Source organism: Haliotis rufescens, unplaced genomic scaffold, assembly GCF_023055435.1.
Source record: "Haliotis rufescens isolate VD_foot unplaced genomic scaffold, xgHalRufe1.0.p SCAF_22, whole genome shotgun sequence".
NCBI classification, from domain to species: domain Eukaryota; kingdom Metazoa; phylum Mollusca; class Gastropoda; order Lepetellida; family Haliotidae; genus Haliotis; species Haliotis rufescens.
This window is the reverse complement of record NW_025963913.1, coordinates 12,773,550-12,787,573: the sequence shown is the minus strand read 5'-3', so window position 1 is coordinate 12,787,573 and position 14,024 is coordinate 12,773,550. Positions and strand designations below refer to the sequence as shown.

The following is a 14,024-nucleotide window of genomic DNA, read 5'->3' as shown; positions in this document are numbered from 1 at the left end:
GAAACTAGAACAACCAGCTGACTATAGTAGAACATCAAATCCTAGGATTATAACTTTCCATTAAGCTTTTTTTTTCTAATTTACCTCAATTAAGACCAAGCAAAATCTGTAATCTTTGTCTTCACTCCTGCATCTAGGCATAGTGACCGAGAAACATTGTATATTAAATAAATTAATCTGGCCTAATAACAAGAATATGCGTGTATTTACCCAGGTTATACCAGGCTACATGTATCTGGAACATTAATCACCACTCAGCTATCACTAGGAATATCCTCACATTTTACTGCCATAAGATTCAGCATAACAAGGCTTGATAACCACTTCCTAGGTTTTACATGTCTGTTACGTCTTTGATATGATCAGCTGATTTTGTTCCACCCAAATAGGTGCCAGAAAGAAATTTGGGGACCTTTTTTCAACATGACGATATTGGTCAATGTAATATTTGAAGATCTCTGACCACAAGCTCTTAAGATAGTGACAAACTATCATCGATGCAGCCTTATTCTGACATGGCTGGGTCTTGCACCGGGGATGATGCAGGCAGTGATTGAGGCGCCATCTCTGGGGATGTTTGTTCAGGGGGAGACAACCCCTGTGTACTCTCCTCTGCTGCCCTGGGTTCTTTGCAATCCATCACTTCAGTTGCCATAGGAACCTGAGGTTTATTAGGTGGGCGAGGCACATACCAACTTAAACATGAAGCTACAGTTTCTCGGACTTGTGGCCGAGCAGACTTTGACCTCAGACGCTTTGAATGTGTTGACAACATTAATGCTTGATTGTTCATAGCATTTATGCAGTCCCTATTTGGTGACTCTTTTCCATGGGCATATCTATAAGTTGTTGTAGCAACGCCATCAAAAGAGGTCTGAGGTCTTTTAACTATCAACTGATGACTTTGTCTTTCCGGCATAAAGTCTGTCTTGTATGTTGAAGTTAATGGCCGCATCCTAGCTACATATTCTCGTTCAGGCATCCATGATATAAACTCTGGTTTGAAGTTGTAGGTACTGTTTGTGACACGCTTCCTTCCAAGACCCTTGAAAGTATAACACACATGTAAGATGAAAAGTGAAATAAAACACATGTAGGATGAAAAGTGAAATAAAACACATGTAGGATGAAAGGAGGTGAAATAACACACATGTAGGATGAAATAACATATGTAGGATGAAAGGTGGAATAACACTTGCAGATTTAGGAAGAAAGTACAAATAACACATGTAGGATGAAATTACACACATAGGATAAGAGACTGAAGAACATGTAGGTTGAAAGGTGGAATAACATGTAGGATGAAATTACACACATAGGATAAGAGACTGAAGAACATGTAGGTTGAAAGGTGGAATAACATGTAGGATGAAATTACACACATAGGATAAGAGACTGAAGAACATGTAGGTTGAAAGGTGGCATAACATGTAGGATGAGGCGGGACATGTGGGACATTCTGCAAAACAGCATTTTTCATTATCTTAAAAAATCACATTCCTTGTCCCTTGAGTATAAACAAAGAACATGAAGTTTACGATTACAGATATCTACCAGTAAGTTTTCTGATTAAATCTGTATGCATACATGTATGAGATACCTCTTGATCTGTGCGGGAGGCTCCGGATTAGCGACTCTTATCACGGTCACCCATCGTTTGACCTATGTCTAGCAATCAACTGGTAATAAAATTCATGTGGTGAACGATTTAACAATGTAAACTGTAAAGAAAACTTGAACAATCCTCACAGGTGCCTGAAGGGTGGAACTTAAACTGAATAATCAGCTGAGTACTTATCACTTCCTGAAATGAACTGTTCTCTTCATGTTCTTAGCGTGTTTATTCCTCTGCCCAGTTATAAGTGATTTTATTGGTTATCAGATATTCTGAAACTTTGTTGAAACATCACTATTCCTCGAGGTTATGCCATTAAACTCTCGGTATGAAAACCAGATATGACCAACAAAATCCATCTCCAAAAACAACACTTTGTGTGATTGGTTGATTCGTTTGTCGAAATAACAATGACTTACACGATCAGGGTTCCTCAGAGCTAGGGTTTCAAAGTCAATGTTTAAGTAAAACTCATATACTTCCTTTTGACTGACAACTTGACGGAAATATCAACACAAAGAACTGTATCAAATTTCATATCTGCTGACAACGAGTTGGCGGTGCACATGCTTTGCAAATCCTACAATCGACCGAAATCTGCACGACAGTTTACGAACCGGATTTCGATTTCGGTGCGCGGTTTTGATTGGACTATGCATAGACTTGTTAGTTCAGCCAAAATGTAACTCCATAATACCAACCTAGTTCGGCAAGGGTGGAAACTGGACTTTTAAAGTCAGTTAACTCTCTTGCCTCAGGAAGATGATGTTCAGCAATCTAATGTGGATACAACAGTACTAATCGACCAATGAGCTTAATACATGTCAACGTCAGAAAGGTTAACAACGGCAACGAGGCTCACCTCATTCATAAACTGTAGAAAAAGGTAACAATACTTACAAATACAGCATACATTTCTCAGGAATGGAATAACATGAACATTTCCAGGAAATTTATGAAGTGTTGTAATCGGACTATCAACAGACTATCACAGACAGAAAATACTATATATTTTAATTAAATTAATTTCACTATTTTAAAAATAAATTCCCCCCCCTTTGCAGAAAAATCTCCCTCATTGTCATGATGAGGGGTTGACAGGTCTGGTGGAGGATGAAATTACACATTTAGAATGAAAGGTGAATAACACATGTAGGATGTAATAACACATGCAGGATGACATAACAATTGTAGGATGAAAGGTTGAAATAACACACATGTAACAATTATTCAACTGAAAAGGTAAACATGGCAAAAACGGATAAGACAAATTGCAATCTCATTCAAATCATATCTTTGTTCAGAGGACTTCCCATTATGGGTCTTGTCAGAATGACCTTTCATCCGACCAATCAGAGTGTCACTTATCAAATCAAGAACGTTCCAATGTGTTTTCTTATCATACAATCTCAAAAAGTTTAACACTGGGTATTCCGAAGAACATTTATGGCTGTCATAGTCTATCTCTCACTTCAATGGGATAAATATTTGAAACGGAAGACATTTTCCATAGGTGCATGGGAAGAACTACCATACAATCTCAGCTATCTATTAGACATCCAAGAATTTTCTTTTGTTCAGTTTTCAAATTTTGAATCGAGTGCAATCAAAGTGCAATCTGGAATGAAAGTTGCCAGTTTGAAACTAGTGCCATAAGCCCAAGAAGGTGTTTTCTTATTGGCTAGTGTTGACTTCCTGTTAGTTGTTTCATTGGTCAGTTTAAGTTCACAAAAGGTGTTATGATGTGACCTGTAAAGGGAATACCTCAGGTCTTTATGTAGGGGAGCGAGCACAAGATCTGATTTTAATGAGATTGGATCAATTGTAATATCTCTAGTAACTATAACTCTAAGTTTGACTGTATAACGCCTTGTGTCTACTTTGTTGTAGCTGTAACATAAATATAAATCCAAAGCGCAATTTAATTTGTGTAAAGTATGCACTATTGTAGTTTATCCACTAATAACAAAGACATTCAAGCTTAACATCAAGCCAGACTATTCCAACAGCTATTACTCTACAACCCAACACAGGCTCCTTACAATGACATATAAACAATACAAGGAGATTAGGTTACTTTGCTGGTATTTAATTCTTAAAGAGCTTATCGACTTGGTGCCACTCAGCTGCACATGAGTAGATCTGTACAGGACATTATCAGATGTGCCAGATAAGTAATGCTTGATTTCGCTCTACACCTGCTGATACTGCCAGCATTGTGTGGGTCAACACATGACCAAACATGTAATAGCAAACTGGAGAGTGGGACTTTCTCTAACAACCTGAACGATAATCCTCCTATAATTTCCTCTTTTCTGATTCCTATCAGCTTTCATTCTGTACTTTCACATACAAAATCCTTTAGTACTTTAACATTTGGGCCATAATACTTAGCTAAAAATATTTACTGTGTGTATTTTTTAAATAATTCTTGTACTACAAAGCTTATTCATCTACAAATAAAGCGAAAATGAAAATGATAAAACCAACTATTCTGATATATTCCCAAATAACACCATAATTCAGTAAGTGATTCTGGGTTTACTCAACTTTGAAGAGTATTTCAGTCAGTCAAGGTGTTTCAGCTCAATCAGAAGAACAGGGAGCATGGATATGGTGCTGACAATCCAAGGATCATAATTACAATTGCAAATCAGGGTTTTGAACCTATGATCCTAGGATTCTGGCATGACTAAGGACCTAAGAACACTTGGCAACACATGTCCTGCCCACCACACACACACCCTCATTTGAACACTTTCGAAACTGTCAGTGTATTATCTAAAAAAGCTGAGAATCAAACTTAAGTCTATGTTAAAATATAGGGAGTTAGAGCCCACCAATCTAGGCTGAATGGTCTGTTAATGTGGGCCCCGGATTAAAAATACTTTTGAGACCACTCCTATATATGGAGGTCGGTCGATGTTGGATTAGACCAGGTGACAGCATGACAGATGAGAATGTAATTACCACAACATACCCTATGCACTGTCAGGGGCGACACATCTTACTTATAACTTCCACTTACCATGTTTACATTAGGCTGATTGTGGACAGACAGTTATAGAACACAGACATTTTGTACACTTCAAAAGATATCTGTATACTCTTAAAAATATACATATTTCCAAATAAAGATTTTTTAAAGAAAAGATTTTTTATAAAAAATGAAAATATCTGCAAATTACTACAAGCATACTATGGCTAAAGTTATTACATACCAAAGATCATAGTCCCCTTATATTCACAAAGAAAGTCATTATATAAAAAGACATTTCACATGTTAACAACTGTTATAAATTCAGCTAAAGTATAGACAAACCTTTTTATCTCCTAAAACTGTCCTGTTTCAAGAAGCACCTCATATATGACTTAAAAGCAAACGTACCCATATATTTAATATTGTGGTGATGATAACACTTCTGACAAGAAATTATTAACTTTAGGTCCATCTCTCTCTTTTTCATCTACAATTCACATGCCAATGTACAATTCTTTACAAAATTGTGGTAATGAACGATGTTCATATTGCATGGTGTTCAATTCCAATGAACTGTTTGAAAATGCTTAAAAGCAATCTCATATAGTACTGGAGTACATTTAGCCTCTAGCAGACTGGACAATAGAGAGCCTTGATAGCTACCTTTGTAAGAAGCTGGTGTAATTTGGAAGATAGTACATATGATAAAGTTAGGTTACCATATTTCCCCAGGTTAAACGCCTGTGCGTATATTTCTTCCAGACACTCTCCACCGCACCGCACCGCACCGCACCACACCACACACCACAATAATAATGGGGAAAATTCCACACATAAAAATTAGCCAGTATTTAATCGAGGCCCAGCGTTTTATCCAGCGTTTAATTGAGGAAATATGGTTTGCTTGGACTGAACTTCAATGTAATATTTAGTCATTTATTTGCACATGCACTTCGATTTATCCTTACCTCTTCGAAGTAGAGAGCATTGTTGAGGAAGGAGTGACGGTTATCATGGTGGGAGAACACATGCTTGGCAATAGGTTGCTGAAAAGAAGTTTTTTTAAAAATACAAGACATGTTTCACACAAAGTAACAATTTCAAGCCACACTTTGATGACAGATTCATTATACAGCTTGTATTTGGTCCAGATATTATTCACAATCCCCTGTGATATAACTAAACTTTCTGACTATGGCTAATAAACATTTCTTCACTCACTCACAAATACAATAGAAGTATGTATGATATCAAGTATATTGTACTACTTTCTAGAAAGATGGTATGCACACTTGAAAGAGGGAATAATCTTGTAACTAACACTGCCACTATTGTAGCGAACATTTCAGACTTCCAATACATTTGGTTTAAACATATTTATTTTCACAAAAGCGTGAAAATGGATTGGTAAACAAGCGAAGCACTTATGTAATACCGCTCCATTACACATAGGACATATTGCAATAAATACATCAATGAAGGTTACATGTAACAAATAAATTGTACATGCCAAGCTAGATGTGTTTATATAATAAATCTATTTGCAGTTTATTTTAAACAATCATTTAACTGAAAATCTGCCAGTTTTTAATATAAAGTGTTGAATAGAATCTAATATTAGCATTTGCTCTTCCTTACTCAAATCCGAATTTCCGCATAGCACTGTTTGTAAAGAATAACCATGTTGGTAAAAATACATTTCATTTCGAAGAGCATAGTAATTTGTACACACAAAAAAGAAGTGTAGAGCATCTTCGGTATGATATCCACAGGAACAAGTTTTTGTATCAAAGATATATCTATTATACTGATCTGCGTTAAGATCGCTGCAGCCAAGCCTGAGGTGACTGTGAATGATTTGGCATACCGGTAATCTGCTTCCATAATTTAAATCCCAGTGTATACCATTATCTCCCTTTACGTGAAGCAAATTCTTAAATTGTGTAACGGTCTCTGCCCCCGTTAGATTTTCTGGTAACATATTCCAAAGTTGTGTTGTAGCTGGTATAAATGAATCTGCATAGGCTTTTGTTTTACACTTCACTGTTTGAAGATTAGTTTTATCCCTTAAGTCATAATTTGTGTTTTCTGAAACTGTATTAGGAATAAGCCTACAAAGATATTCCGGGGATAAATAGTTATTCATTTTGTAAAACATTACCAGTTTTAAATTGTATCGTTTGTCTTTTAATGACTTACAATTTGTTTCATTGTAAATCTTCTGATGACTCGTACCCCGGACAGCGCCACATATGGTTCTAAGAGCATCTAAGTGTAATTTTCCAATAAGTTACCGGTAGCTTGTTCATTAGTACAGTTGTCCCAAATATGACAACAATAATCAAAAATTGGTAAAATAAATGATTTGTGCATAGTTTCTAAGGTAGTTCGGGATAGACGATATTTATAACTCCTTAAACCGTTAACCAGAGGACAACATTTCCTTACAATATCATCAATGTGCATTTTCAATGTACAATTACTTTGTAAAGTCATACCTAAGTGCATATGACTTTGTACATCGTTGATTTCTGTACCATTCATATATATAAGTTAGGTTTGCGACTAGGGTTTACTTTACGGGTAAATTGAATAGATTCAGTTTTTTCGGGACTAAATTTAACTTGCCATCTGGCAGCCCATTCTGAAATTCTGTCCAAGTCATTATTGAGATCAGGAGCAGCTATATCAGGACCTTCTATGATCACATACAAAGATGTGTCATCAGCTAAAAGTCTTATATTACTATGTATTCCTTCAACATTGTCATTGATATAGATAATAAACAAAAATGGTCCTAGGACCGAGCCCTGTGGCACACCTGCCAAGACAGCTTTTGGATCTGAGCTATAGCCATTTATAACTACTTTTTGATATCAATTTTCTAAGTAACTATCAAACCATCTCAATAAATTTCCACAAATACCATAATTGTGTAGCTTATAAATTATTTCTTTGTGCCAAACTTTATCAAAAGCTTTACTTACGTCACAAAATACAGCTCTAACTTCCTTACCTTCATCTAAGGCCTTTGCAATAAAGTGATATAAATATGTCAACTGATTTGAGGTGGAGTTTCCCTGCGTGAATCCAGATTGTAGGTTAGTGAGCACATTATTATTCCTTAAATAGTTTTACACATGTTTAAATATACATTTTCCAAATATCTTTGCTAAACAACTTGTGAGCGCAACCGGTCTGTAATTTGTACATTCATTCACGCTGTTCTTCTTATGAATAGAAATGATAAGAGCTTCTTTCCAAAGTGATGGAAATATTGCTCGTTTAAGAGAGAAATTGAATAGTTTAGGATTGGGGCTAAACTGTAAGCTGTGTTTTTAAGTACTTTATTTCCAATATCATCAGGGCCAGTTGCCTTTGTGGTGTCCACGGACAAAAGTATATCCCTAACTTCATCTTCCATCAAAATTATATTTACTAATGGATTTTTTACTTTATCTAATTCTTCGGTTGGAAGGTGCATATCAGGATTACATATGCGAGATTGGTCCACAAAGAAGTTATTGAGAATATTAGCAATATCCATGGAATTATCATACAACCTATTCCCAAAAAGAATTGGGGGAAAGTTGTGTTTTGCAGTTTTAAGTTTAAGAAATTCCTTTACTAAACGCCACCAAGTCAAGTTCCATGAGAACTATTTATTACAGTATCAATTTTAGATGCAAGTGCCTTCGTCGCCTTATGGACATACATGTAGTTAATTACCTTATTTCTTAACAGCCTAAAATTTGCCCAATCAGCTTGAGTATTACGTCTTTTAGCTTTCTTTGTTGGCGATTTCGTTTTCTTATTAAGGAAGGTATTACATTATTGATCCACTGTTGATCCTTTGATCGTATGGTAACAATTTTATTAGGAATATGTTTATCACAAACTTTTATAATTCGAGATGTAAGTTCGTCAGTTATTGTGTTCACATCCCCTGATGTGAATAATATATCACTATCAATATTCAGCATGACAGTATTTAAGCCATCTAGGTCTGCTATAGAATAATAGTACACTTTACCTTTGAAGGAGTGACATACTTCACACTGGTTCTGGGTAGGTTTTACATTGCATTAAGTTCAAAGGAGAGAAAACCTACTATGACTGGTAAAGTGTAGTCGACAACCCTATATTTTTCCTTTTTGATTACCACTTAAAACCTGCACAGGGCAGGGTAATAATCACCATTTATTACTGTTCCCATATCAAATTAAATACAAAGCGTGAAAAACACTGAAACCCAACACTGTACCTTTTATTGAATATTGTAGGCTATGTCAAGTGTGCAATGTTTTATGATGCAAAATTGAAAACAATTCGCCAGTAACTTATCTAATTCAATACATGTTATTGTATGTGGCAGTAATTTCCGACCTTCACATACTTCAACTTCAAATGTGAGAAAGGTACTGATTTAACTATTCATTGTAAATTCATTGCATGTCAAGGCCTTATTATGCAAGTCAGGGCAAAGCTGAAAACTACCTTTGGTTCACACAATCACCCTGCCTTTTCACAGGCAATATCATGAGTATGTCAACAATGAATTTTTTGTATTTATCAGACCCATATCAGACACTGTCAAACCCAAACATGCCTGGTAACTGTAGTAAGTGCAGATATCTGGCATGACACAGAGCACCAGCCGTTCATACTTCCCTGGGTGACTCGACCTTATTCACACAGCAACCACTTGCATAGAAGGTAGCACTTGAGCCATGTGAAAGTCCTTAATCAATACTGTAGCATTACGCAGAGGACAGCGACTTAAACTCTCTTAGCATGGGTAGGGAGCAGTTCAAATTCTTCATGTCAGATGAAATATTAATTCCTTATTTGGTGGTTGGGGGTTAACAGGTCTGCAAGTTCTCCATCAGACAAAATCAACATTGCTGGGGATTTACCCTTTTAGACAAAAAATAGCAGCTCTTATTGTCATACTCTGAAAATGAACAGCATCACTATTAGAGGTGATCATATCATCATTTTACAATTAAGTTTAAGAAGTTTTGTGAGGTATGTCCCAAAACTCTTTAAGCTTTAGATTTGACATCAAAAGGATTTGGCATCTACAACATCTTGTGTAGCCTACAATGTGTCTAGTTGTCCTTCACAGTGAAAGTCAATTACACTGGCTGCCATGCTCAATTCACAGCCTAGACGCAATGACCTGCTGCAAACTCCAAAAGGATCCCACAACAAATACATATTTGTTGGACTAACTAAACACTATAGAACAGTGTGCTGTATACATGCTGCATACATGCTGCACATACTTTGTACAAAGATCATAAAGCTCTCGTTATTATCACTCCGTGAATCCAACCAAAACAGGACAAAGGAAAACATTTACTTCTGTTTGATAAAGGTGTCATGATATCAGTCTATTGGGGTCATATGGAACAACACGGTAGAAAGCTGTGGACCAGCACTATAGAAAACCAGGCAGATCAATACATGTATTGATTGCCATGGATCATGTCGAAAACTCCACCACAGTACTACAGGGCCACCCACAATGGTTTGATTTGGCATATAGATTCCGATCACTTGTAGCAGCTTGTGAGAGGGAAGATGTATTGACCAGTCAGGTGAAAAGGAATATTTTGACAAATTGAGGGATTTCCTAGATCTTAACACAAGAGCATACTCCCTGCTTAACATGCTGGAAACACGACTGTCAACTGAAATAGACAGCTTAGTTGTCAAGGGCCTAAGGCAGTCATTATATTGCCATGTTGGATAGATTAATCTATATCTGTCTTCCCACCTTCTTGGCAAATAACTTTTGTGGAGCCCAAGGAAATGTTATCAAACTATGTTGCTCATAAATGAACATAAATGATCTCCCACTGCTGTGTGTTAACTTTGATAGACAAATATGTTGTGGTAATGTCCATTCCATGATATAAGTCAGACAGAACCAAGCTATCGAACCATTTCTAAATTGGTTCTACCTGCAAATACATGTAGTCCTGGTTTGATAACAACTGCAGGATCTGTTCCTGCAGGATGTGTGTGTGCCTGTGTGATGCACGTGTGTCTGCTTGTAGATGCAGCCGGGGATCGAACCACTGGCCTTTTGTTCTCTAGGCTAACGCTCTATCCACGAGACCACAGCAGCAGTCAAACTTGGGAGAGAAATCAGCCAAAAGCCTTTGGGATTTGGGGATACAGCTATTTTAGATCTAACTCCTAGTAAACTTTGAAGGCTGATGGCTATGATTTCAAAGCCTGTGAATGTTGCAATTTACTTATCGCCGCATATTGAATATTACAAATCATATTTTTCATTTTCAAATTAGGCAGTCTTTTTTCCTTAAGGGACCATGATCTGAAAAAGAGGAAAATGCAAGACACTGACAGAACAAAAAAATCTTCTTCTTGTGCAATTAAACAGCTTGAAAGAAAGCTAAAATAGCATATTCCAGCTTGATTCAGCAGGTTTGCATTGCTAAAAGCAACAGTTGTGTTGCAGGCTCTCCTCCCACATTCAACCATCTTTCATTGTTTATACCAGCCAACCAGAAGTGGAGCAGAAAACTGAAAAATTGAATTGCTATTATCAAATTACTTTTTCCCCCCACCTACCCAAAAAAATCTGTAAAGCATGTGAAAAAAATGGGGCCTTAGTTACTCAAAACTGTTACCTTTGCTCTTCTGTAGAACTTCTCAGGTGGCTGTGGTTTGGCTAACTGGCGATATTCACACACAAAGTCATTCCTTGACTTACTGCGGTAATGCCCATAATAGCCAGAGGGAAACTGGAAGAATATAGGATCAAAATAAGATGACATCAACTGAAAAATAGATCATGTGGTATGGCATTGTTTTCGTACTGGCCTTGCACATGCTATATGTCACTGAACATACATGTAAAACCTACACTTTCTGCCATGTACCTTACATTTCTTGGCAATAATTTGACACCAGTTGCATTCATCAAACTACCACATTGAAACATTCATCTTCTGATAAAGAGACCCAAAACCTTTCTGCATATTCTTTTGCAGAGACGATTTTGATAAACATGATTAAAAGTACTGGTATTCATCTTTCTCATTTGCTGGAATATTCTACCTTTGGACCTTGGAAACACTTAACCCAAATACAACTCATATAGATCTATCTCAATGGGATTTTTTCTCATAGGATTTTGTGCAGTTCTGCAGTTTATCTGTGTGGATAATCATAAAGCTCTTTCCCTGTAGTTGTTTCCCATTACCTTAGTGGACTCAAACACCCAAACACCCCTCGAATGGCAATGTTCCTCAAAAAACAAGTTTTGCTGTTCTCATATCTGATCATGTGACCGGACTATACTCTTGTTTGTGAACATATTCACTTATTTCAAATGAGAACAGATGTGCCTAATGTAAGCCTTTCTTTGGCTTTACATATTGTTTTGCATAATTTTATAGATATGCTATTACAACTGCGACATTGAGGTGCATGGCAATATATCTTTATACATCACAGAGGCTGTATGGCTAGCTCTCCATAGGGCTTCGATGACATCATGTGGAGCCGTACAACCAATGTAAACAAAGGCTTAATACGCAATTGGAAATACTGTATTCGACGTAATAATCGCCCCGCTCTTATAAGCGCCCACAGCGATATTTGCTGATATATTGGCAAGTGAACAATCCCAATTAGCACCCCTTCCGATTGATCAATGTACACAAGACATATTTATTTGTGTATAATATGTGTGTTATATGCATCCTTAATCATGGGAAATTAAATTCTGGAAAAAATATATCTCTCGAATATAAACATTTCAGGCTGTCAGCATATTGTAATCCATGCTTTGATAAACACTGGCTTCTAATCAAATCGAGCTGGCAATTATTATTTTGTAACTCATCTCCAAGAAAAACACTCAATTTTCTCTTCAGTTTGCCTCCAATAAAAACATGACCAAAACCAAATATTCTGCGCAGCGCTTATGTTGTCAGCTTCACTGTGCAGAGCTCTGTTGTTTTGGTTTCAGAATTTAAAACATGCATGAACAAAAGGTGTTATGTCACACTCCAGAATTATTTCATACATAAACCATTGACATACTGGCCCTTTAACAGCCGCTGACTCAAGAAATCCTTCAACCAAGTCGAAAAATGTGAAAATCTGCTCTTGCAACTATTACAAATTATATAACATGTCTTAATTACATGATTGATGAGTATTTATCTTTAGTGCATATGTGCATACTCTCAGATACAATCATAAACTTCCCAACAGTATCTGTGAATGAATTTATTAAAACAGCTGTGACTTGCTATATAAAGGTGCATCAGCATCTGCAGTGAGATATCATAAAGTATAAAAGTTGACGTACAAAGAATATAGCACAAATACATTGGACAGCACCATGAAAGTTGCTTTCTTGATGAAAACCAGAGCCATTACAAAATGACTTTGAAAAAGAAAAGGGGTTCATCCAAATGAAATAGGCCTACAGCCATGAGGATAATTTGTTATATTTATGCTTCAGTTAGGATTTTGATCAAGAGATGAAACAGTTTAGAAAGTAAGCATTAAGATGTTAGATGTTTGTTATTTTTTATACTTGGCATTATTTGAATATTCATATTTTTCTGTTATTTTACCTTGCAAATGTGGTGATAATGATGTCAAACAAACGAAGTGCTGCACTAAATGACAGCATGAAAAAACATTTGTACACTATAGTAAAAATAATATATATACATTATCGTAGTTTAACGTCTTCACGTAGATCACTCGATCTGCATTGAAAATTCGATCCTAATCAATATAATATGATTTTTGTTTTAAAGTTCTTACCCAACTTCCAGCAATTTCGCTTGCCATCTTAAATTTCTGATTTACTATCCGTCAGTTCATTGCGACTTCATAAAATTTATTTTTCAGATATCCAGATTAACCAGCATGTGGGTAACCAGGTACCACCAAGCAATGGCGGAATAAACAATCCGTTGTTTACGGTAGCTAGTCAACCCCTTCGTATGTAAATACACGCGATTTACCTGGTCATGTGGTCACATCAAAGCCAATCCCAACAGGTGCTCTTTGTCACGTGACATAACGTTGTTTACTCGGCCATTTCCGTACGTTTCCGCTCGAATATAGTATTTCCGGGTCAAACTTGTGTCGTCTGCTGTACATGGACATAAATATATTTGGTAGGTAAGTGAAGGGATGTTAACTGATGTTAAATCTTTATATTAAAAGATAAAATTTCATTGAACAAAAAAACAAAACAATCTTGATCTGTCGCAAAGCATCGAATATGGCACGAAAATCGGGAACATTCCGAAAGCAAGCAGATCCAGCTACAAAATGTTTTACGAAAAAGTCCATGGCAGATTTCATGTGACGACATTTTATCGTTTTTTAATCATAGAAGCACTTAGAATTAGTCAGAGACATTAA

The 14,024-nt window shown here is 36.4% G+C and overlaps 2 protein-coding genes across 6 annotated transcripts in view; one reads left to right on the top strand and one right to left on the bottom strand.

The window, feature by feature from the left end:
- LOC124118541 (uncharacterized protein C3orf84-like) lies at positions 1-13,590 on the bottom strand. 2 transcript variants are annotated; one of them, XM_046480701.2, is made up of 4 exons: positions 13,416-13,590; positions 11,258-11,371; positions 5,564-5,641; positions 1-1,045 (listed from the first exon to the last, which is right to left on the bottom strand). In XM_046480701.2, exons 1-4 carry the CDS (start codon positions 13,440-13,442, stop codon positions 506-508), a joined length of 759 nt encoding a protein of 252 aa, XP_046336657.1. In that variant the 5' UTR covers positions 13,443-13,590; the 3' UTR covers positions 1-505. The 2 variants fall into 2 exon arrangements, with proteins under 2 accessions (XP_046336657.1, XP_048257482.1); XM_048401525.1 differs by lacking the exon at positions 1-1,045 and adding an exon at positions 1,052-4,852.
- Positions 13,591-13,706: 116 nt separating this feature from the next.
- LOC124118535 overlaps positions 13,707-14,024 on the top strand; it is a 47,702-nt gene continuing 47,384 nt past the window's right edge. For 2 of the 4 annotated variants that reach the window (XR_006858499.2, XM_046480690.2), the window contains exon 1: positions 13,738-13,778. Coding sequence is in view for 1 of the 4 variants with exons in the window: in XM_046480690.2 (XP_046336646.2) it covers positions 13,756-13,778 (23 nt within the window). In the remaining 3 variants the exon portion in view is untranslated. Of the gene's footprint in view, positions 13,779-14,024 lie in introns of all 4 variants that reach the window. The other 2 variants (XM_046480693.2, XM_046480692.2) reach the window with 2 other exon arrangements.